The sequence below is a fragment of the Mandrillus leucophaeus genome, unplaced genomic scaffold (assembly GCF_000951045.1).
Source record: "Mandrillus leucophaeus isolate KB7577 unplaced genomic scaffold, Mleu.le_1.0 Scaffold491, whole genome shotgun sequence".
Classification (NCBI taxonomy): Eukaryota; Metazoa; Chordata; class Mammalia; order Primates; family Cercopithecidae; genus Mandrillus; species Mandrillus leucophaeus.
The window spans coordinates 916,660-942,496 of NW_012105265.1; the positions used below are offsets into that span (position 1 = coordinate 916,660).

Sequence of the window (25,837 nt, forward strand, 5' to 3'; positions counted from 1 at the left end):
CTGCATCACCTGCATCACCTGCACCACCTGCATCACCTGCACTCCCTGCCCCACTGTTATCACCCACACCACCTGCATCACCCACACCACCTGCAGCACCTGCAGCACCTGCACCACCTGCATCACCTGCATCACTTGCATCACCCGCATCACTTGCATCACCTGCACTCCCTGCACCACCTGCACCATTGTTATCACCCACACCACCCGCATCACCTGCACCACCTGCATCACCTGTACCACCTGCATCACCTGCACCACCCGCATCACCTGCATCACCTGTACCGCCTGCATCACCCACACCACCCGCATCACCTGCACCGCCTGTACCACCTGCACCGCCTGTACCACCTGCACCACCTGCACCACCTGCATCACCTGCATCACTACCTCACTCTTGGCCTCTCCTCATTCCACTTTGCCCCCTCAGTCCACACTACACATGGCAGCCAGAGTAACCTTTCCAAAATGTAAATCAGACAATATGATTCCCTTGGGCAAAACCCTCTGATGGCTTCCCAATACCAGAGAATAAAATTCTGCTATTTAAACTGACTTAAAAGGAGCTTGGTGATTTTGCCTACTCTCTGACTTTACCTCCCTTTTCCTGTCCCCATGATTCCTGGGCTGCAGCCATAGTGGGCTGCTTCCCATCCCTCCGTCAAGCAGAGCTGTCCCAGCCTTTTCAATCACTGCTCTTCTGCTCGAAACACTCTTCCTCCAAATCTCCACATGACTCTCTCCTTCTCTTCATTCATGTCCCAACCCCTGTGTTTCTCCTTAGAAAGGCCTTCCACAGCCCGAGCTAGCTAATGTGCACTTTCTTTCACATGGGCCTAGTCGCCCTTCTTCTGTTCAATATTGGAATTTACCTTATTTATTGGCCTATAGATAATAATATCACTTGTATGATTTATTATTTATTATGTCTGCCTCCTCCCAGTAGAACGTAGGTTCCTATGAGCAACCAATTATTTCCTCGTCCACAAAAGAAAACTCCTACCCATTGATTGGCACACAAATGCTCGGTAAACATTTTGTCTGACCAAGCTGGGGAAGCTTTGTGCTTCCTGGTTTCCGCCCTTCCTCCCACCCTTCCTCCCATTCATGTTGTAATGGTAAAGCCTACTGTGTTTAGACATTAAAACCTTTTTGTATAAATTATTATATATGAAAAATTGAGGAGAAGAAAATGGCCCATTTTCATCCTCCCTTCCTAACCATCTCTAAAATTCTCTAATTTGGCATCTTCAGAATATCTCCACTGCTTCGGTGGCCACCCCCCCCCTTTGCATACGCAGGTGCATGCTCATTCACAACTGAACACGCTGTAAATGCACCCTCCCTGATAAGAAGCTACCACTCACTCCCAATCCCATTCCCATGGAAAAGCATTTCTAGATGTGTAGGTAGGATTTTGTAGAAAGAAATACAGAAGGGTGTAAAACTCATTATTATTTTGGTTTGTGGGGAAAGTTTGCTTAATGCCAAGGGGATGACTATTGTTTCACGTCAGGCTGGAGTGCCACATCTTATCCACAGGAGGTGACTAATGCCCCATCAAGGAATTCAAACTAAAGCACACAAAATCTCCCTCCCTTCACTTTTCAGATAGTTGGTCACAAAGTTGAGCAGAAAAGAAAATTATCAGAAAATTCAAAGTGTGTTCCTTTTGTGTGTGTGTGTGTGTGTGTGTGTGTGTTCTGTATATTAACCATTTCTAGAGCATTTGCTGTATTTTCAAAGGCCTTTCTGAGTAATTTGGATTTTGCTGTCAAGAAACTCACCTGGAGTATTATATTTCTTGAATTTTTAGAGCACTCTATTTTAATTTTGCAACTGGTTCATGTTGTTGTCTCCCACAAACATGCTGTCACCTTTCCGTTTCTAACCTATCTCTTTCCTTCTTGCCCCAGACAATTTCTGGAAGTCTTTAAACTGGCTCACCCTATGGCTTCACCTCACACTGACCCCCATCTCCATTCTCCTTTGGCAGAAGTCATCTTCCCCCTTTCTCCTGGAAGCATGTTCTTGTTGCATTTCTATAGCAGCATAAAAGCTGATGACAGCAGCGATGGGAGGCCTGATAATTACACAGAATCACCAGGAACGACTTGCGGCTCCTCATGAGTTGGCATGCAGGCAGTGTGTGTCCGTGGGAGGAGACTGCATTTTAGAGGCACTTACCTGGTCATAAATCTTGGCTTTTTTTACTGTCTGTGACCTTAGGTGGATGTTGGACTTCTATGAGGCTCAGTTTCCTCATCTGTAAAAACAAGGAATATGTTTTTATAGATTTATGAGGATTAAAATAATACACAAAGGTTCTCATTAAGTTTCATTTTAAATACAATATATAATCATTCCTTTAAGAATCTAAACAACACATGTTGTTTAAAAAAAACTATGAGAACAATTTAGTTGACAGTTTTAATTACTGATTTCCTTGACAGATGAAAGCAAAGATACTGATTTTACCATTCTTCATGTGTTTTTCATCACAAATAATGGTAGATCTGCTGAGCTGCTTTCCCTCAGTCTACAAGGATTTTTTGTTGTTGTTGTTACAGTTAATTGCACTTAGAGAAAATCTCAGGTTAACCTGAGTAAGGAGACGAATTTAAAAACTGAAGGATAAGAACACACTTATAGAAAGGTAAAAACAGACAAACAAATCAACTCTGAGGCATATTTGTTCATCGCCTTGTTAGCATCTTGCCAATTACACCCTTAAGAAACTGCCCCTTCACATTCTGGCCATGTGCTTTGAGTGGGAACTTACCACCCCTTAACCCTACCATTATCAAATGATGAGTTCATAGAAGGCCTATGATGCGGCCGGGCGCGGTGGCTCAAGCCTGTAATCCCAGCACTTTGGGAGGCCGAGACGGGCGGATCACGAGGTCAGGAGATCGAGGCCATCCTGGCTAACACGGTGAAAAAAAATACAAAAAAAAAAAAACTAGCCGGGCGAGGTGGCGGGCGCCTGTAGTCCCAGCTACTCGGGAGGCTGAGGCAGGAGAATGGCAGGAACCCGGGAGGCGGAGCTTGCAGTGAGCTGAGATCTGGCCACTGCACTCCAGTCTGGGCAACAGAGCGAGGCTCCGTCTCAAAAAAAAAAAAAAAAAAAAAGAAGGCCTATGATGCAGTTTATGTCAACAAAATGCAAGGATTTGTTTGGGTGCCCTAGGCTAGAAACTTCCTTTATCTTCAGTGGAAGTTTCCAGAAAGAATGCCCTCTCATCCTCTGGATGATGCGTGGTGAGATTATAAGACTAGCAAGGCCTTACCTGTCTTTTCTGCTTGGCAGTGAGATAGAAATGACATCATGTGCTTCTGAATCAAATGAGATCTGAATCTAGAACTATTGCTGTCTCCAGATATGTGAAATAGCAATTCCCTTTTTACTCCAAGCCAGTTTGAGTTGGATTTTCTGTACCTTGAAAACAAGATTGCCAACTGGTACTCCATTAAGATGGAAGTAGTTAGGCTGAGTGTGGTGGCTCATGCCTGTAATCCCAGCACTTTGGGAGGCCAGGGCAGGTGGATCACCTGAGGTCAGGAGTTCGCGACCAACCTGGCCAACATGGTGAAACCCCGTCTCTACTAAAAATACAAAAAATTAGGCAGGTGTGATGGTGGGTGCCTGTGATCCAAGCTACTTGGGAGGCTAAGAAGGCAGGAGAATTACTTGAACCCAGGGGGCAGAAGTTGCAGTGAGCCAAGATCACGCCACTGCACTCCAACCTAGGTGACGGACTGAGATTCTGTCTCAAAAAAATAAACAAATAAAGATGGAAGTAGTTTAGAAGCAGTTGAATATACCAATAGATTACTACACCAAATGTCCTGCCCTATCCAGACTAAAGCTGAGCTTCCATAATCATAACTATTATCCTAAATCATCTCTCCAGAAACAGTATGTCAATTCATAGACTCAGTGAACACTGTTACCATGATGTATGTATGGAAAATCTGCTTGTCTGCATTGACCAGTTATTTTCAGTTTACTAGATGTGTAACCTTGAACAAGTTACTTAATCTCATCAAGTCTAGGAAAATGTTCTAGATTGGTTCGGTGGGCAATAGGGAGACATGAGAAGTACTTGAGCTGGAAGAGTAACAAATTAAAGGGCTATTTGGGAGGATTATTCTGGAAGAGATAGGCACCTTACTCATTTCCAGGGTTTTGAGTTTTGTAAATTTGGCGTCTTACTTGTTTGAAGGCCATCTCCTCCCACTTTATAGAGCGAACTTCACGAGAGCAGGGAGCATCTCCCTTTGTTCACTCAGCACCTACACAGTATCTGGAATGTAGTAGGTGCTTTATAGATACTGATTGAATAATTGAATTGTGGACAGAAGGAGAATATAAGAACAGAGAGAATGAAGAAAGGAAGAATATCTCAGAGACAATAGCTGCAACCCATATGTGCAGCACACAGCATGGCGGCAGGAGAATGGAAAAGAAGGGCTAAATCTAACTAGTGCTACCAAAAGGTCACAGAATTTATTGACTGAATGAGAAAAACCAAGGAGAGACAAAGAAGAGTAAAGCGTCCCACCTGAGAGGTTGAAACCATGACTATCCCATGAAGTCAATGGGAAAGTTAGATTGGGGAGCAGTTGGAAGGAAAGACGCATACACTTGGTTTTTAGATATGTTTCTTAGGAGAGGAGAATGTGTCGTTAATATGGACATGTCTAATAGGAAGTTTGAAATGAGGAGTTTGGGGTACTGTTGGAACTGGAGGTGTCAGGTTGGAAGGCGTAGAAAAACCACGAGATAGGGCAGGTCCCCAAGAGAGTAAGAATGGAATGGGGACAACCCTAGAAAAGAGGAACCAAGGAATCAGGCAGAGGCGGAGAGGCTGGAGGATCGGGGAGAGAATGAAGAGAGTGTTTGGTGACAGAGCAAAGCAGCACAGTGACAGGAGGAGAAGCATCTTCTGCTTTTTCCTCACCATGTTTCATAGCAAAGCACAAACTTGGTTACCCAGGATTTCAGGGAAATTAATGCAGATTCTTTAAACATAGTGCTAGTAATCAGATTGTCTATATCAATCACTTTCAAACTTTTTTATTGCAATCCACACTAAGAAAAGCTCTGGTCCACGTAAGTGTCACATAAGAAATGTGATGAGTTTGGGAAAAGAACACATTTTGAGGAAATCTCAAAATCCCATTAGATAAGTAAAGGTTTTGCCTTAAAATCCATGACAATATGAACTTATCTGTCTATTTAATAGTGGTGTCATGCTCTCACACTTCAAAATTTAGAAGAGAGATAAAATTAAAAGGAAAGCATTTTCTTTCTCCAAATATCCAAATAGCATCTTCTCTTATCCCTTTACGTGTTGGTTTACTAACTTGCAAGAGAAACTTAAGGCTTACACTTTGGATCCTGGCACTAGGGTGTAATTAAGAGCACTCTAGCTTTAGAAATGGACAGGCCTGGGCTCAAATCCTGGTTCTCACACTTCTTAGTTCTGTGACCTTTGCCAAGTTTCTTAGCCTCTTTGGTTTTTGTTTCTTTGCTTGCAAATTGGGGTAACAACGTTAACCTATGCAGTTGCTGTTATGTTGAAGAAGCCACATTACTTATGGTACCATACTTAGCACTTGGCAAGCATGTAATGAATGGCAATTGTTCTTATTGTCCTTGGTTGTGAGGGTTAAGTTATAGACCACTTGTAAAGCTCCTAGCAAAGCACCTGGCACAAAGCGGCAATAAATCTTAATGATTTTTCCATAACAGCAACCAAAGAGTAGAAATCTGGTTGTAATCCAAGTGCACAGTAGTATACAAATCAGTTACATGATTTTATCTTGCCTACAGTTCTTTAGAAAAATATTTACTGGGGCTGGGCACAGTGGCTCACACCTGTAATCCCAGCACTTTGGGAGGCTGAGGCAGGCAGATCACCTGAGGTTGGGAGTTTGAGACCAGCCTGACCAACTGATGAAACCCCATCTCTACTAAAAATACAAAAATATTAGCTGGGCATGGTGGCACATGTCTGTAATCCCAGCTGCTCGGGAGGCTGAGGCGGGAGAATCACTTGAAACTGAGAGGTGGAGGTTACAGTGAGCTGAGATTGTGCCATTGCACTCCAACCTGAGCAACTAGAGTGAAACTCTGTCCCCCCCCCCCAAAAAAAAAAAAAGGAAAAAGAAAAATATCTACTGGGTAAAGCAAAGCACATTGATAACATTGGTGCTATTGGACAGATTGTGTCCCATTTGTATGAAATGAAAAATGATGCATCACTGAAATGGCGTTCTTAACTCCTAATTTGTCCCAAATGACCTTTGGGACAATTTAGAAATGCCCCAAACCAGATGTCATCTCTCCAAGAGACATGCCTGCAGCAGTTTGATAGATCATTTTTTGTAAAAGGGGGTGATGTATACTCATTGGTTGTGATTGTTTTAACTGTGCTGTCATGTGTGAAACGGATCGTGTGTTCTTGCTATAACATAGACATTGAGGTCCATGCCAACATGCTTCCAATCAGACATGCCCATCTCACCACTTTTCAGTCTTTAAAGCTATATGAACAATTTTCTACAACTTGCCTGAGTGTCTGCTGCAAACCACCATCTAAATGGAGAGCTACTTGGACAATATTTTTTAATTTAAATATGGACTACACTGCTAATTGGTGGCAGTAACCATGTGGAAGCCATTCTGTCCTAAAATCACAGATCCACCCCCAAGAAGTCCTTGTACCATTTTCTGGAAAAGAAAATCGCAAATATTTGGGGGGCTTTAGACATCTTTCACATGCGCAGCAGAACCCAATTCTCTGTAATCCAGGAGAATCTATTGTATTAATATCTCACATGTGGAATACATACTGTATGTTTAAATTAGAGCTATCTAATAGTTCTCATATCTGATATTCTTGGTGGTGGTGATGGAGGGGTGGGATGGGGAGCATCAGGTTCCTGATCCCTGTGCCTACTGATCCTTGCTCATGTGGACGGTTTGTGCGTTTTGTAATTTTGGATTGTGAGCTCTTCTTCAGGGGCTTTCTCCATGGTGATCCAGTGCAGGCTGAGGTGTGTGTTCCTTGGCAGAGGTTTTGCACGTACTTTTGTTGGGGTCCTCAGGGTTATCACTGGCCTAGGCCACTTTTTATTTTACCTTCTCATTAGATGGGTATACCACACAATAGGGTTTCACCCTGAGCCTCCGGCCTGCAGGAGGTGAGCTGTGATGATCTGTTCTCGAGGAGAATGTTTCCACCCTCTCCCACAACCCAACCGAGGCAGAGGCAGACAAGTTTCTTAGTAGTCTCCTTTTGCAGGCAGGATAAATTTTTTCCCTGTTACATTCTTTTACAGAGGGGTGGACCTTTGAGAGTTCCAGGTTGATGTGGGAGTCTCAGTTCCCATCTCCCCATTCCCACTTAATGAAGGCCCTGGGGCTTCTCCTGAACCATGTGGATGTTACGATCCAAACACCATGCTACCGATAGCCTCCCCTCCCCTCAGGACAGCCAGCTCAGTTCAGAGACTTGGTTCTGCTTTTCAGATCCCTCTGTGTGTTTGACCATGGAAAATTCCTTACTTTCTTGAGAACTCAGCTATGCATTTAGAAAGATATTTGTTATATTTTACTCAGAATTTCTAAGTTTTTAATAACAAAAGATTTTTTTTCCAAGATACTTACTCTGCCAAGAACACATCATCACCGTCTTCTGACAGAATTAAAATGTCCACTGGTGGGTGGAAGATGCCTGTGTACATTCGAAGAGGAGTAAGGAGAAGGGGCCTCTGGCCTTTAGAAACTTAGAGATTTTTTTTCTCTTAACTCACTCATAAGCTCCGAGAAGCCTTCTTTCAGTGATTCACTCAATTATCCTTACAGTCATATATCATTCAATAAAACTTAGTAAGTTCATACTTCATCTAGGCTTTCATTTTCTGCAAATATATATTGTATACGGCTTCTGCTATGTGCCAGACAGGTGCTCGTGCCCAGCAAGATCATACTAGATCCCTGTCTTCATGAATGACACAAATATTAATCAGATAATCACATCAATAAGTGTAAAATTTCAAATGTGCTAAGTACCATAAAGTAGATGTGTGTGGTGCTGTGAGATATGTAATGGGGGCTTTGTCCAATTCAGGCTGGAAAGCGCTCATTTGGAGAAGTGAAATTGGAAACAAGAGTGGCTTTCACTAAGTGAAAAGAGGAGTGGTAATTGGTCCGGATATGTAGCAGTATGTGCAAAGACCCTGGGGTGAGGATGAATGACTGAAAAGAAGTGTGGTAAGATGGAAGAAGAATAGAAAACATGGTTTCAGAAAAGACTGAGAGGAGCTAGGGCTAAACCACCAAAGACCTTGTAGTTTGTGTTAAGGAGTTTTGTATTTATTGTAAGAGCCATCTAAAGAGCTTTAAACACTGGAACAACACATCCTAATTTTCTAAGATCCTAGAGATCTTTCTGACTTCAGCAAGGAGAACAGATTTGAGGAGGCAAGAGTGAGAGTAGACCAGTTGAGAGGCTGTTACAGTAGACCAGAGGCTATTACCGTAGACAGAGTTACTGGTAGCTCAGCCCCAGTTTTGGCTTTGTAGATGGGAAGACATGGGACAGATGTGAGATTTATATAGCAGATAAAATTATTAGGAAACAGCAGAAAGATAAGACAAGAGTAATTCCAAAGTTTCAGGTTTATATAACTGAGGGAGGGTGGTATTTCTTTACTGAGATAGGGAACACTGGAAGAAGACAAAGTTTGGTGTAAAGGCCATTTGGGGGTTTTTTTTGGTTTTTTTTTTTTGGTTTTTTTTTTGAACATATCAAGTTTGAAGTGTGTTTGAAACATATAACAGGAAAACAGGAAAATAGAAAGAGACAATTGGATATTGCATATATGGATCTGGAACTCAGAGAAGAGATCTGGAGATACAAATATATGACTAATTTGCTTGTAGGTAATCATTTAAGTGGTAGGCCTAGATGAGATTTCGTAGGGAGAGATTATAGCCTGTCCCCTGGACATGAAGGTTATTGATATGACCTTAAATGGGAGCTGTTTGTTGCTGAGATGGGATAAGAAGCTTGGAGTAGGATGTAGAGAGAATAGGAAGTGAGGAAATGGAATCAGTGAGTATAGACAACTCTGTTTTTTTGTTTGTTTGTTTGTTTGAGACGGAGTCTCCCTCTGTCGCCCGGGCTGGAGTGCAGTGGCACGATTTCGGCCCACTGCAAGCTCCGCCTCCCGGGTTCACGCCATTCTCCTGCCTCAGCCTCCTGAGTAGCTGCGACTACAGGTGCCCGCCACCATGCCCGGCTAATTTTTTGTATTTTTAATAGAGACAGGGTTTCACCGTGTTAGCTAGAATGGTCTCAATCTCCTGACCTCGTGATCTGCCCACCTCGGCCTCCCAAAGTGCTGGGATTACAGGCGTGAGCCACCGCGCCCAGCCTAGACAACTCTTTCAAAAAGTTTGCCACTGAAGTTACATAAGGCTTTAATTGATGTTTAAAGGAAATGTGATTTCATTGTGATTGGAAGGCAGAATGTTTTAAAACAGAGTGTCAGTGGAAAAATATTAAAATTGTTTCTTGATAATGAAAAGGTAGCCAAGATAGAGACATTAGCCAGCACAGAGAAGACTCAAAGACAGTGAACCAAGATTGAATTGTAATCATAACTAACATTTATTATAGTCTCACTGCTGTGCAAGTGCCATTTTAGATGTTTAACATGTATTAAAAGTCTTAATCCCACAACAGCTCTATGAGGTAGGTACGCTTATTATCTCATGAGGAACATGGGAAGCTGATCACCAGAGAGGCGACGTAACTTGCCAGGGTGGGAGAACAGTGATTTGAGAGCAGGCAGTCTGGTTGTGGAATCCATGGGGTTTTTGTAAATTTCCTTCTTAACTGACAAATAATAATTGTAGATATTATATTCTTATGGGGTACGATGTGATGCTTTCATATAGGTTTATGTCGTGGAATGATCAAACCAAACTAACAAATCTATCACCTGGCATATTTACTATGTGTGTGTGTGTATGGTGAAAACATTTAAAATCTACTCTTGTAGTATTTTTTAAATACACATTCTTAGCCGTGATGCTGTACTGCTTCTCAGTACAGGGATACACAGTAAAGTATCTGAATCATCCATGAGTCAAGATATGGCCTAATCCATCTACAGATATTGAAAACGTTATCGGTTGTGCAGTTACTTTGAGGCAAAAGTATAAATTAATGCTGACTCAAATACTTGGTTAAAATTCCTTCTTGGCTTTGTATTATAGAGTAAGACAGGTATAAATGGAGGTGTCAGGAGAGCAGCTGTAGTTTTAATCAGTGGCCTTCAATAAATATGTGCTCATTACTTATTTAATTGCACCTGTAACTACACGAGGGCCTCGCTGCTGAGAGTGTAATGGGTGAGCGGAATTCACAACGGTCTGAAGCCACGCGCACCTCTCTGCCAAGAAGTGTCGTCTGTGGGTTTCGTTAACCAATGTCCTAAAATATACGACCTTTTCCAGGTCCCGGGGGAGTGGCTTTAACTGCAACGCTGTTTCTTTTCCTCCTAAGGCTTTAACAACACCGAGCGAACATGTGATAAAGAGTTTATCATACGGAGAACGGCTACCAACCGAGTACTGAACGTCCTCCGTCACTGGGTCTCAAAGCACGCACAGGTATGTCAGTGCCCTCATTAATTACTTACAAGGATTTTAAAAAAATCATCTTTTTAAGCCGTGACACATGTAAAACACCTCCCAATTCTTTGGAGTTCAGTGTGAAACCTTGACACTGGAACTGAGGAAGGGAAGAAATAGGCTAGGCATGCAGATCAAAGCAGACACATGGCTTGCCAACATCCACTGTTTCAGATCTGCAAATGACTTGACACAGTGACACGGGGCTCCCCTGTCCCCGCATCTTCTGAGGAAACAGCACTCGCCCATGGGCACCTGAGCCACAGCAAGGCCACTCTCTCCTGTGCCACCTACCCTGGGAGCACCTTTCACAGGGTCTTCTCTGTAAGTGGAGTTATGCTTGAGAGGCTGCCAGCTGCAGTGGTATCCCCGCCCTGCACCCAACTAGACGCAAACCTCACGGTGCCCCCTGGAAGTAAATAACATTCTGGGATCCGGTCAGGGAGTGCTTTCTGGGCCTGATTCTGGAGATATTTTGCCTCATACCCTTTGATGTTTTGGTTCCCAATGCTGTTTTTAAATTGTGTTACACTGACAGGACACCCATTTGTTATCTGTTTATGTGTTCTCAGTGCACGTTTGTAGAATTTATTCCCCTTTCACAAAACAAGTCAGGTGCCACTTTGCCCCCCTGATGTGATGCATGCATAATGCTTTTCTTACCCACTGCCACATACCAGGCAGGCCCTCCTGGACACCCACCTGCCTGGCACCCTGCAAGGAGCGTTTGAGAGAGAGAATGGGCCCTGCCTCACAGCAGAACATGTGCAGCGTACGTTAAAAGAAATATAATCAAAGTTGTCAGTCCGCTAATGAGAATCATGTGTTATAAATGACACTCCCAGGGAGAGGTATTCCCAGGTCTTTATTATTAGGTTGGTGCCAAAGTAACTGCAGTTTTTGCCACTATATTCACAGAGGCCATCACGTGTCTGCTGCATGGTCCTCAGTAATGACAGTCCATTCAATAGGGTCACCATGAGGGCAGGCTCCTGAAACCTCCGTGGTGAGAGAATTTACTAATTAGGAAAAGTGGCATTTAAACCTCACCACAAGTAAGCCCATAAAAAATCTTAAATATTAATTAAAATAAAGTAATAAACATAGCATACTAAATAATGTAAACATTCCGTCTTACACATCTTAAATTTAAAAAAATTTAATCCTATATGATTCATATTCCAAGAACCATCCTTAGCACATGAGAAATGTCTAGTCTCTTTTCCCCGTAGTCTCAGTGAGCTGCTGGTAAATCCATTTTGCCTCAATGCAGATAAAACAGTATAATGAGTTTTAGTATTTACAATTTTTCCACTGTATCATGGTCCATCTTATTCTTCTCTGATTTTTTTCTCAAGAATTTTGACATTTAATTCCTGGGGCCCACAGTGGCTTCTAAGATGCAAAGTAGCTTTGATCAACAAGGCTGAGCTGGTTCTCTCCCCTGGCCTCAGCTCCCCTCCTCCCTTCCAAATCTTCTCCCCAGAGCCCTCCAGCCTTGCTTCCCTATCCACCTTACTTCCCTTTTCTCAATCCCCAGTGCCCTCTTTTTCTAATTATCTCAAACAGGAATCCCTCCCAATCCACATATAATTTTTACAGTAGCTACAAAAGTACCACAAAGCAAATGGCAGTATGCTGGGAGTTTTTTATTTTTGGTAAAGAAAATTCATAGATGGGGAGAGATTAGTGTACAGAAGCCCTCATTTACAATAGTTTTACAGTAAGCTTTGCCACCTGATTTGGCAGCTGAATTGTTTATACAGTTCAGATGCTTTGCGACCTGAGTGACTGCAGCTGTGCCTATACATGAGCAAGCTTGTCCATCTCCAATTGCAGTTAGAGGGATCCCAGCTCCTCAGACTCTCCCTCCAGCAGGGACATAGGTGAGTGATGTAAGTAGCTCAGGGATCCAGTCTTCTCTTCTGACCTCACCACTGGGTAAAATACAAACCCTGGCTATTTCGTTCACTGATGTGCCCAAGGAAGTTCTTCCCACAGGGTCTTTCCTTACCTCCCCTGCACGCGTGAGTGGGCCTCACGGCTTAATGGCAGGTTATCAATGCCCTGGTGTAACCTCGTCATGTGCATCTCCTGTCACCTTCCTCATCCTCTCTGTATAAGTACACGACCATGTGCAGGACATTTCTGTGAAATTTCCACTTATTGAGAATTGTTTTAGGGCATTTTTTTTTTCTTTCTTGCTGGCTAGAGCGTCCAGATTCCCTTTCTTCCTTTTACTGACTCACTTATGGCTGCCTGGTAATCATCTGGCCTCCACATTGGACGGTTTGTGCAAGTCAAGGCAGGCTGTTGGTGATGGATTGGTGAATGGTTCAAATAGAGCTGCTCTCAGCTCACGGTCTCGGGGCCTCATTGTGTGCGTACTGCCTCCTCTCACCAACTGTGGGCCTAGCCTGGGCCATTTCATTCAGAAGATGTGAAGGTGGCCCTGGCTTCATGGAGCTTAAGCAAGCTGACTGTTATGGTGCTTTAAGAGTAACAGCCCATCTTGGTATCTTTATCCAAGTTTATCTGCAGGTCTTTACTCTCCCAAGGCAGCATCTAGCTATAGATGGGACTGCTGGTCTGAAAACCTGGGCCATAATCCAACTGTCAACCAACCCTCACCCTCGTTGTCTTTGGTTTTCACCTCACAAAGTGAAGGGCTTGGATAAGATGATTTGTAATTATCTGATTCACTTTGTACTAGCTGAGTCCATTTAAGGGAGAATATAGCATTATTGTGGCAACCTGATTATTTTGAATCAGTAGCTTTTAAAAAATGAGTAGGAAGTTGTACTCATCTCAAAACTACAGCTAAGCATGGTAACAATTACATTTTTTCTCACACGGCTACCCAGAGAGGCCACTTCGATTTCTAGACACAGAAAAGCTGTAGATCTACATCAACCAAGCTGTAGATTCACCCACAAATAATCTAGAGAATCAAGGCTACCACAGAGTATTAGACATCATGTATTTATTTCTCATTTCTCATCAAAGGTAACTAATATTGACAGATACTACCCTGACCTTTGTTCAGGAGAATTAAAGGTTGCAGAAGTATGGGGGTAGGGGTTGGTTCTCCAGAGAAATAAGAATGCCCCAGGATGTCACCTCCTAACTCTACCCCGGGTGGTGCTAGGATAGCATTTCTTCTCCTGGAGGCTTCTAGTTTTTTCTTTAGTTAATATTTGGAGAGGCTAGGATGTTCCATTTTTAGGGGGTTTTTTAAATCTTCATATGTGAATACCTTCTGGCCTGTTGCTCCTCATTTTGTTACACCGTCTCACTCATTTGTTGCCTTTTAAGCTGAAAGTGAAGCCACAGGCCCAAGTTCGGTTTCTCCCACGTGCCTTGTCTATCGATCAGCAGAGGGAGCAGCAGCCCAGAGTCAGGGGACCAGTGTTGTTACTCCAGCTCTGCCACTGTAGCCCCTGTGGGGCCCCAAGTTGGTCTCTCTACCTCTTCGGGTGTTAGTTTCCTCTTCTGAAAATGAGAACAACCATCCCTGCTTTACCTCTCCCAAGGATGTGATGAAGTTAAAGGTGATGTTGAATTAAGCCTAAAGCATGATATTGATGTGTGTGATGAAATCCCTTTCAGCCGTGGACAGGAGAGATGCACATTTCACCACCCTACAACCAGCCTGTAAGCTCCTTGCTTGTCTCATTCATCTTTGTGTCTCCTTTCACATAGTTCTGTAAGGCTGAACACATGGCAGATGCCCAGTAAATACTTGTCAAATTGAGCTTATAGTTCAATGTTTCCATTGTTCATTCTCTCCTGGAGGTCATTTTCTAGCCTTTAAAGTTTCCAAAGTCAGCCCAGACAGAGACTGTAACCACTGATGGGTCAGAAATCAGGGCTGTGTGTTTAGGCAGTCTAAGTAAGGGAAGTGTTTTCATTAGAGGTCTACATGCGTCTTGAGCATCTCCTGCTGGGAGACCTTACATATCATTTACACAATTCCCAGGTCCCTGCAGGTGTCAGATCTGTAGTACTATTAACCAAATGCTCCCGTGATTGCTTTTGTCCTCTGTGCACAGACAGATGGCTGGGGGCTGACTATAGACGTTTCAGATCTCTGCACAAGCCTCTGTAGAAGGCCTTTCATGTATGATCTATGGCGATTTTGGTTTTCCTCAATTATCATATTGACCAACCAATTCTGAAGAGATGCTCTGTCCATTTACTGGAGGAGTTTCACAGACCATGAGCGATGCTGGTAAAAGAGCTACAGCTGTGTCTGCAGGTTACCACTAGCTCCATCAGGCTCTGGGTCCTGTCTGAATGACAAGTGGCTGAGAATGAAACAGTCATGTATTTTCTTAATTGTAGGCTTAGGGGAATGTTTTTAAAACATGAGATCGGACAAAAATGACCTACGTACATAAAAATCTCCTCCCCAAAGGAGTTTACAGAGGAACACTGCTACTCCTTTTTCTGTTTTCTCACCTCCTTGATTCATTCACTAATAAGAATTGGGCACCAGAATGTTCCAGACATTGGGATAGGTGTGGGGGTGAACAAGATCCATGCAGTCTCTGACCTCAAGGGGCTTCCAGACTTTGGGAAAAGCCACTGGGAAAATGCCCACTAACAGTCAATGGACTGAACGTAATTACGTGTGTGGCCGGCTGTTAAATTGAATTCTTCAGGTTGTTTCTGACATTCAGGCAGAGGACCAAAGGCACAGGGGCAGGTACAATAGGTAGCAGCAACAGCCTGCATGGCCTTAATGGAGTGGCTAGGCCACCTAAGCAAAACCAGCTAAGAGCTCGTGACATCAATCCTGCTAGCAGTTGTGATCACTCACCTGTGGGAAGTTGAGGCAGGGGAGGTCAAGGAGAGGGCAATTTCCAGAGACAGCCATCTGTGTAAGTTCTCTACCACCATGGAGAAGGCAGGGAGATGCCTCCTTTTCACTTCCAGCCACATGAGAAACGTTTCAAGGAAACCACCCAGCTAGCCTCTCCTGTTAAGGTGAAAGGTGCTCACTGAGCAAAGTGAAGAGTGGTGGATGCTAGGAGTGAGCTGCATTCATATGCGTTTCAGTGAACCAGGTGGATCCATGGGGAGTCCAATCTGGATGGCCCTGCATCCTGCCCAAGAGGATGTCCTGGAGGGGTGATACATAGACAGACGCTGGGTGAAGCGGACCACTGGCAGCCCAGGGCCTGGGGGAGTTGAAAGTGACTCACAGGAGGACAGACATTGCCAGGGTCAGGGGAGCTGGCCCTAAGTCTCCCACAGAGAGGTCTCCAAAGTCTCACCAAGACCCACACAGGAAAAGCTGGCCACTGGCCACTATCCACCTGCCACATCTAGAGAGAGCCAGGACTGGGCTCCCCCTGCACTTTCACACTAAATTATTGCTTTCCCCTGGTGAGCTGCAGTACCAGAAGCAATAGCCCACTAGTGGAGAGGTGGTGGGGACATCAGAAAGGGTCTCCTGTGCAGGCCACTAGGCTGGAAGCAGCCCACACCAAGGCTGGAGGGAGGCTGGACTGAGGTTTTGAAGAATATACTGGACTGGACATTTTGACTGTTGAAATGACATCATTCTGGTAACTAAAAAGTACTAAAAGACTTTGGTGCCTGCCCAGAACTTCATGCCAGGTGGGGAAGGATAGACTATCAACTGATTTACTGGGACTAGCAAGAAGCAGTAATGCTGTTTGATGATTCCATTATTACTTATGATACAGGGAGTCTAGGGTCCCTTGGGAGAGCAATTTCACAAAATCTATCAAAATAGCTCAGCTGTTATATTTCTAACTCGCTCCAGTTCTCTTACATTCATTTTATGGCGAACAAAGAGACACATATTTAGCTAATAATGAATAACTTGAGTTTACATTTCAGTTGATATGCTTTTTGGCATTTTTATTGAAATATCACATACCGCATATAAAGGACACTAGACTTCAGTGTGTAGGTCAGTGACTTTCTGCCTGTGTAGACGCCCATATAACTGCCACCCAGGTCAAGATCTGGGACATTGCCAGCACCTGAGGAGGGCCCCCAAGTCTCTGCCCCTCTTCCTGAGTGTTACCCTGTGCTCTGTTAGTTTTAGTATTTACATTTAGCATTGCTTATGGTATGTTTTACATATATACACTCATTTCCCATTATAAGAGGATTTTATATATACTTTATCCTATAAACATAGACACACACATGCGCACGCACACAAAACAGAGTCCTTATCACTCTCGTGAAAATATACCCTAACACTTTCATAACACAATTAACAAATAAATATAGTCTGAGGTAGGAGACAGGAATTAGCGGATCTCACAACCCCACTCTAGTCACTCATAGCAGCTGAGGTGAGAGTTTTTACATCTCCAAAAATCACAGTAGGAGTTATACTCAGTCCTAATGTGTCTTTGTAGCAGAGATCTCAGAGCTGGGGGCTTCGAATCCTGTTGGAGCTGTGAAGTTAGGGTGATCGTGATGGAAATCCCTGCTCAGGCATTTATTGGCTTTTCTGAGCAAACGATTTCGCTCCTCCAGGCCTCCAGCTCTTCATCTGTAGAAATGGGGATTAATGCCACTTTTTCCTCTGTGGGAGGGTGAGGATTATGTGAGTTAAAACATACAGAGTAGCCATTACAGATGGAGGCTCAAAGCACTGCGGATGCTGCTCTTGATAGAGATAACCGTGGGAAAGCGGCATCTGGTCCAAACCCAGACCTTCAAGCAGGCCAAATGCTGTTACCCCCATGTGACCAGTGAACCAGTTAAGTCTCAAAGGGGTTCAGTCAGCATTGCCCAGGTAAACTTGCTGTGATGGTGGAAATGTTCTATATCATGGTGCCCAGTACAGCAGCCTCTAGCCACATGCAGCTAATTGATCACTTGGAATGTAGCTAGCGTGGCTAAAAAGCTGGAGTTTTAATGTTATTTAATTGAATTAAATGTTAATAGTCACAGGTGACTGATGGTTACAGTATAAACAGCACAGTTCTAGACCACTCAAAAGCTGGAAACAGACCCAGCTGTCAAAATTCCTTCCAGTCTCCCACAGTGCCCCCTTCCTCTGAAACAAGAACCCGACCAGGTGGTCTCCACGATGGCTCCAGCAATAAGTCTGCTGAAGGGGGCACACCTATGTTAGGTTTGTGGAGAGGAAAGCAAAACCTTTACATATCCTCAGAGTCGGTGTTATCTCAGAGAAGACAATGGCTGTTTCCCAGTAAAGGATAACCAGGGAGCATCCGTCTGCGCCACAGAGTTTAGGTTTTGGACCTGCAGTCCCAGGTCTGAGGTAAAGTGGGGACTGACTCGTTACGGTGGAAAAGTGCGTGCTGGTGTGATGGCCTCTACTTAGTGCGTTCAAGGTCTCAGGGATCAGATTTCCCAAAATGTGAGTGGACACACTTTGTCTCTTCCGTTTCTTATTTTGACAGATGACAGGGGCCCCTTCTAAATTTTTTTTGTTTATTATCTGGCATTGCCTAGTGAAACACAAAACTCAGTGTTGAATTAGAGCACTGAGTTGAGGTTTGTTCATTGTTCCAAATCTGAAATGAAAGTTGGGCCAGGACAAACACAGCGCAGAATTTTCGGTGTGGGCAGGAGAACGAGAAGCGAAAGAAACAACCGGCTATTGAGCAGGCAGCTGCTGTCACCTCTCCTGACGCTCCTGGCCTGCTGCTGTCACCTCCCCTGATGGCTCCTGGCCTGCTTCCAGCCCTGCCCTCCTCGTCCATCTGGGCTCGTGCCAGTCGGCCACAGGGTACTTTTCCGTCACATTCCCAGCCCAGTCTCTGCCCTTAAAGAGCGGATCTTCTCTTCCATCTGCAAGGCAGTCTCAGCATATGGGGCCCTGACCTTTGAGCTCTTTGCAGGAGGAAGATGCCTCCACTGGGAATGGCGCTTCCTGTCCCCACTTCCTGAAGATGTTCAAGACTTTATAAGCCCTTTTCCCTGAGCCTTCACCATGGTTGGATGAGACTTCCCGTGGAAAAGTGTGTCACTAGGACTCTGAACAAGGAGGAGGAAGCATTGAATTGCATAGAAGTCATCTAGGAGCAGCTGAAGTTTGGTATCGGTTTAGTTATGATACGGGGCACATGATCTTTTATGGGTGACTTGAGAACCTGATTCTTAGAATGAAGGTAGTTTCCTCTGTGAGGACGGATTCTGAATGACAGAACCCCAATTTAAAAAAATAACATACTGTATCACTTATTTTATGTCAGACACTGTTTTGTTTTCAAATATTAAGTCACCTACCATGACTCCACTCATTTGAGGGAGAGGAGGTCGATATTGTTATTACCACTGCTTTATAGATGGGGAAATGGAAGCTCAGACTGAACCATTTCCCTGAGGTTCCACCCATAGCAAATGGCAGCAGCAGGTTTCAGTCCGCACCGTCTGGTTGCACCATTTTTGCCGGGAACCCCCAATCTCGCAGCCTCTCCATCTTGCAGGCCAACTGTTGAGATGTAGACTGCTCAAAATATGAAACATAAAAACACCGCTTCTGACTCAGGACAGCGAGAATAGCACATGTCAACACTGCCAATGCTTTCCCTGTTTCTCAATCTTTCCTTAGGAAAGTTGCTTTTGACCCTGAGTCTATTTTGTGTTGCTTAAATGATTTGTACTTGCTAAAGGCTGGTGCAGGGAGGAGTGCTGTGCCTCTGCTGACAACCACTGCAGCACCTCCCAGGCTGAGATGGTGACAGTAGCCACCCTTGCCGGCCTCCCCAGGCCACCTGCCTGCAGGAGGTACAGTTAGAGCTGCCTGCGGTGAAGGGCCAGGAAACCCCCACTGTTCTTGAAGCCTCAAGACCCCAGACATCCCACCTTGACAAGTGGGTGAGATGCTGCCCACTGCTCAGGGGCCACAGAGTGCCACAAGGCTCCTGGGCATGTCCCTAGCTGGTGGGACTGATGGGGATACCAGGAATAAGAAGATAAAATTCAGTCTCAATGTGAGATGCTAGCAGCTATGAAATGTTTTTAAATGACTAATGAGCTGTCTACTGCTTCAACCTTGCAAATGGTGTTTTATGGTTTTTTTTGTTGTTTTTGCATGTGTGTTTCTTTTTTTTTTCCAGAGATGGGGTCTTGTTCTGTCACCCAGGCTGGAGGACAGTGGTGCGATTGTAGCTCACTATAGACTTTACCTACCCCTTGCCTCAAGTGATCCTTCTACCTCCACCTCCCAAAGTGCTGGGAATATAGGCATGAGCCACTGTGCCCAGCCACAAATGATTTTACACAATCACCATGCCAGAGGATAATTGATGGCCTATATATATATATATATATATTTTTTTTTTTTTTTTTTTTTGAGACAGAGTCTCACTCTTTCTCCAGGCTGGAGTGCAGTGGCACGATCTTCGTTCACTGCAACCTACACCTTCCGGGTTCAAGCAATTCTCCGGGCTCAGCCTCCCAAGTAGCTGGGGTTACAGGCATGTGCCACCATGCCAAGCTAATTTTTTTGTATTTTTAGTAGAGATGGGGTTTCACCATATTGACCAGGCTGGTCTCGAACTCCTGACCTTGTGATCCACTTGCCTCAACCTCCCAAAGTGCTGGGATTACAGGCGTGAGCCACTGCGCCTGACATACTTTTTATGTCAGTCTCACCCTTTTATTATTCTTCAGTAACCATTCACTTCTAGCTGTCGACACACTGTCAGCCTCTGCGTATCTCAGCCAAGAGATCCGAAACATCTACCAGGCACGCACCAGTGTTTGTTCACAAACAGATTTGCCATGACAGCAGCCGAAATGAAATAGAGAATGCTCCATTTAATTTAAATAGTCCAGCAACTTCAGTTCCTTTTGAGTTCTTCTGATTTCCTGGACACATAGGCTGACCCTTATCTTTATGGCAGTGCTGAGTCCTGCTGTGATCTTTTACTGACCACTGCCCTCTCCCTCTCCCCTCAGAACAGATGCCTTAGGCGTCACATTTCACTTTAGTTCTTCAGAGATTCCTGGGTCAAAAAGGTCTCAGATGAGGAGAGAAACCTGGAAACTTGCACACTAGTTTGGATTCCATTGTTAGCTTGCTAGTTCCCACATTTGTAAAATTGGCATAATTATCTGTGTGGAGTTATAATGCACAAATGAATTATTTGTCATCTCTCTCTGGAAAATATGAAATGTACAAAACTATTATCTGATAAGTATGGATTTTCTTTTCTTTAATTCCAAAGATAGATTTTTATTCTCTCTTTTTCTCTGGTCCAGGCAAACAACCAACCAAGTAAGAAAATCCTAGTTCCTTGAACTACTTACCAAAGTTTTTTCTTATCTTGTATACATCCCTATTGTTATCCTTTAAACTCTCCTTACAGTGAGACATTTATAGCAGGATTTATTAAGCTAGCATAAGCTAGATTTAAGCTTTTAGGAAGCGTGTCTTCAATGGCACTGATTTTCCATTTTCATTAGCTGCCGAAATAGAAACGTTTTCCCCATTGAACTAGTGCGATTCCTTAACTCTTCGTGGATGGATTTCGTTCATGGAATTTTATGTACTTCGATAGCTTCTTATCTCTGTTGTAAGAGTTTTCTGATGCAAGTGCTATGGAGAGCCCTTTTTTTTCCCCATTTGTCTCCCCACTCTTGTAATCACTCTTGGACCTTGGAAGCATTTCTGGAGACTGTGGCATGCAATCCTCAGCATGGGGAACGATGATCCTGACATCACCTTGTTTGATCCAACCAGGCCTGGACCAGTGCTCTCCACCACTTCAGAGCTGCCTCAGGATGTCAAGAGCTGACTTAACACTTGTGTATCAACTGGTTCTCAGGGCCCCATGGCTCTGCCTTGCCTGTTGCCTTTCTCTTTGTGTTCCTCTCCTCTCCACTCTGCTCTCAGATGTCACTAACTTATAGCTCCCAATCTCTTTGCATAAAGTCTCTCCTTGGGTGAATGCCAAAGATGCTACTTCCTGTAACTCGGAGTGCATCTTCTCCTTGGGGAAGGAAGGATGCACCCACCAGCTTTCTTTATCAGTCTTTTTCCCTCCTATGGATCAGGGTAAAAAAAAAGTATAACTAATAGACTACTTTCTAGTTATATTAAAGATAATTTTGTTGGCAAGGGGCATTATTTAACTAAGAAAGTTGAATACAGTTTTAAATATCAGCAATAAAAGGACGCCCTTCCAGACTTTTCTTTTTCCCTCTGGTCTTTGTCATTTCAACACAGCATCTGGGGAAAAAAAAAAAAAAAAAAAAAAGATTCTCTCTTTTTCTGGTAAATGCTTTTTAAACTGACTGATTCCCTTTTGGGGCATAAAGATGTAAGCTTGGAAGTGATCTGATTCCGGGGCTGTGGGGCAGTATTTAAAGATTCCTGTGTGCACAGCTGTTCAGAACTAGGGGCTGAATTTTAGCAAGTCATTCAAATGCAGAGTCATTTGTCAGCAAATGATCAAATAAATAGTTTTCTAGATGGTTTTTTCCTTCTCACTGAATGAGTGTCATTCATTGCCATTTGCCTCTTCCCAGTTATTTTTGTTCTAACATATCTTCCACATTTTCACTGTGCCTTCTCCCAGGAGCCTCCCACTTTGCATCTGCTAAACTAATTTCCCAAACCACCAGTTTAAAACTTAGGTAGCTTGTTACCACTTGTGTCAAAGTCAAGTATTCTCTCCCATGGACTTTTATGCATTCATTCAACAAACGTTTGAGGGCTGACCAGGAGCAGGGCACAGAGCTTACCAGTTTTGGGGTTTAACTGCCTGTGGGTTTTACCACCTGAAATATAAGTCCCTAGATGATTGTCAGGCATATATTTTCTCTACATTCTGTTCCTCTTTGAAGATTCAAGAAGCTGATGAATTGTTAATGACTAGTAAGTGTTGAACGTGTATTGGAAAGTTTAGAATTACTGCCGTATTGCTTTGTAGGGTTTAATTCCAAACTTACTGCCCTTCCTTATGTTTTTCTATTAGAATGTTCTTTTTCGTTGTGTGAACAATGAGGCTTTGAAAATATTTTTGTAGTTAGGCAATGGAAAATGCCAGAAAACCCCGTCCTTTCACTTTTCCAGTGAGAAGCCCTGATTCAGAGTCCCTGTTGCCCCAAGGTAGCGCCCACGCAGGCAGGCCAGGGGTGGTGGCCGGTGGGCAAGGTGAGCAGGTACCCTGCAGAGCCTCCCATCCCAGGTTTTAGCCAGCATAATCTCCCCTGGAATAGGGTTTCAACGTTAAAGTTTTGAATAAGGTTTCCTCTCCTCAGAAGAGCTGAAAAGCACCTTGGTTTAGGAGGTTGTCTCCAGTTCGTGAACATGAAGAATGCAAACCTGTGTACCCCAGACTGTCAAGGCTGATTTGCATATATCATGATCATTCGGTACCTTTGCCTCAGCTTCCCACTTTATAAACTGGCCAGAATCTAACCTAACTCTACACCACAATTTAAATTCTTCATCTTGTGTCGTCAGAGAAGACGGAAAACCGTAGTATGCTTTTCATTTTCTTGAAAATCATTAAGTTAAACCCCCACCTCTTATTTCTGAGCTCAACACATCCTGAGTCCTTCTTTCTAAGCTCTTTGTTCCAGATTTTAAAATTATTTGTGTGATTTTAATCCACTCTGCAGCATTTCCACTTTCCTTTTAAAACCTCTGGCCACCATCAGGAATATACTGTACTTATTACACTGAGAAAATTACTCTCATAATTCTCTTTAGCCTCAAACTGCATTTATTGAATCAGATTTTCCCAATGTCCTAGAGTTCCCTTGGCCATGTATAGTAAATTACTAATTACTACCCTGCTCTCCTGCAAGAATGAATATCATTTCCAAAATGCCTAAGCTATCAACAGGGATTTGTTTTAAAGTGCTAGAAAATCTGATTTATTGCTTTGCAGATGATTTTTCTGGTATATGATCTAGCCTTATTAATGCAAACTAGTTTATTCAGACTGGAAACCTTGGTTTCCAGATCCCTGTCTCAAATGGTCATCAGTGAAGGGAAATAGTTCCAGGCTCAGCAACTGTTTGACATTTCAGCCTACCCTTCCCCAAGCCAGCAGCCACTAATTCACTGATAGCTGCTTTTTTTTTTTTTTTTTTTTTTGAGATGGGAGTCTCGCTCTGTCACCCAGGCTGGAGTGCAATGGCACGACCTCGGCTCACTGCAACCTCCACCTCCTGTGTTCAAGTGATTCTCCTGCCTCAGCCTCCTGAGTAGCTGGGATTACAGGCGCCCACCACCATGCCTAGCTAATTTTTGTATGTTTTAATAGAGACGGGGTTTCACCATATTGGTCAGGCTGGTCTTGAATACCTGACCTCAGGTAGATCCACCCGCCTCAGCCTCCCAAAGTGCTGGGATTACTGGCATGAGCCACCGTGCCCAGCCCGACAGCTGCTTTTTCGCAAGAGGCTGAGTGGTTATAGCAGTTAAAAACTCAGGCTTTAGCCAAGAGTTTAGCCTGGATCTAAGTCCTGGGCCTACCACTTGCTAACTGTGTGACCTTGGATAAGATACCTAGATTTTCTGTACCTGGACTTCCCCACATGCAAAATGGAAATCATGATAGTAACTATGCTGCAGGATTGCTATTGATGATTAAATGAGATAATAAAGTAGTTAAAATGTGGCCCGGTGTGGTGGCTCACATCTGTAATCCCAGCATTTCGGGAGGCCAAGGCAGGTGGATTGCTTGAGCCCAGGTGTTGGAGACCAGCCTGGGCAGCAGAGAGAGAGCCCCATCTCTAAAAAATATCTTAAAAATTAGCTGGGCATGGTAGCATGTGCCTGTAGTCCCAGCTACTTGGGAGGCCGAGGTGGGGGGAAACCCTTGAGCCCAGGAGGTTGAGACTGCAGTGAGCCATGATCATGCCATTGTACTCCAGCCTGGGTGACAGAGTGAGACCCTGTCTCAAAAAAAATTACCTAGTATGGGGCAGTCTCTCACTGTCTTACTTATAATTACTTTAGGAGGTTTTTGTTTTGTTTTGTTTTGTTTTTCCCAACCGATCCAGGGAAAATGCTGATTTTCCTAATTATTTATGAACATGTTGAGTGAAGTCAATACAAGTTTGGTAAAATAGACTCATCTCACAATAGCATCTCTCCCTTGGAGGATTCTGACATCATCAGTGGACAATGTGTTGCTCCTAAGCCTGTGCTGGGGGCCACACTGCATCCTTCCACAGTTTTTGTCTTGTTCCTGGCCAGAACTATCCCCTTTTTGCAGGTGGTTTCCGGACCTGCGTTTCCAGGCCCAGCCTCTCCTAAGGGTCAGTAGGGCGTCCCCAAGGGGGGCCTTTGCAGATGGGCGCCCTCCTCAAGCCTCTTCCCGTTTCTTTCGTTAATATTTCTTTCATGTGCAAACCCACCCAGAAGTCTGCTGCTCCGCCTCCACTGCAGAGCCTTGTTTGTTGAGTTGCTCAGTAATTCTTTTTGAAGGAACAAGAGCTATGGGCTCCTTTTCAGAGAATGAAATATAAATGTCCTGCATTTTCTGAGCGCTCCACCTTTGAGAGCAGGGGGGTTTCTTTGTTCGAAGCCTCTGTCTCCGCATCCCTGCTTCAGGAATTGGAAAACAAAAACTAAATTAGATGCTGTTGCTTTGATAACTTCAATAAGTACCTCGGAGTCTCTTGGGTGCCATGGATTCGCTCTCCTGGCGCAGAAGGCTTCTTGGGGCTTTGCGTCCTAAACACGAGCAGGCGACGTCCCTCCTCCAGGCCTGCGGGCTCCACCCAGGGGCCCGCGCCAGGGCCAATGCCGACCCGGGAGCGCCATCTTGTGGGCGCCTCGATTGCTGCCTGCAAGAAGGCACTCGGGTAAGTCTTATTCCACCGTTTCAGGACTCGGGGAAATGTAGCCAAAAATTAAATGCTGGACAATTACAACTTGGCTATCAGCTAGACATTAGCAATCATTTGTCTCTGGATTTAAATAGGGCAAATGTCTTTTTGCTGCTTTAGATTTCTTTTTATTGAGCAGGAGCTACCGTATTTTCAACAGGGACTTTTCAATGACCAATTCTGTATTTTACAAGCATTTGTAAAAAATAAAATCATCCATTCTAGGTAGTACATCAGAAGATCTAGATTTCTTTCACTTTTTGAGAGTTTTTTTAATGATCTTTTTTTTTTTTTTTTTTTTTT

General features: G+C 43.9%; 1 protein-coding gene across 1 annotated transcript in view; it reads left to right on the forward strand.

The window, feature by feature from the left end:
- RASGRF2 (Ras protein-specific guanine nucleotide-releasing factor 2) overlaps positions 1 to 25,837 on the forward strand; it is a 212,001-nt gene that overhangs the window by 151,594 nt on the left and 34,570 nt on the right. The window contains exon 18 of the mRNA XM_011995569.1: positions 10,587 to 10,693. Coding sequence (XP_011850959.1) covers positions 10,587 to 10,693 — 107 coding nt within the window. The remainder of the gene's footprint in view (positions 1 to 10,586; positions 10,694 to 25,837) is intronic.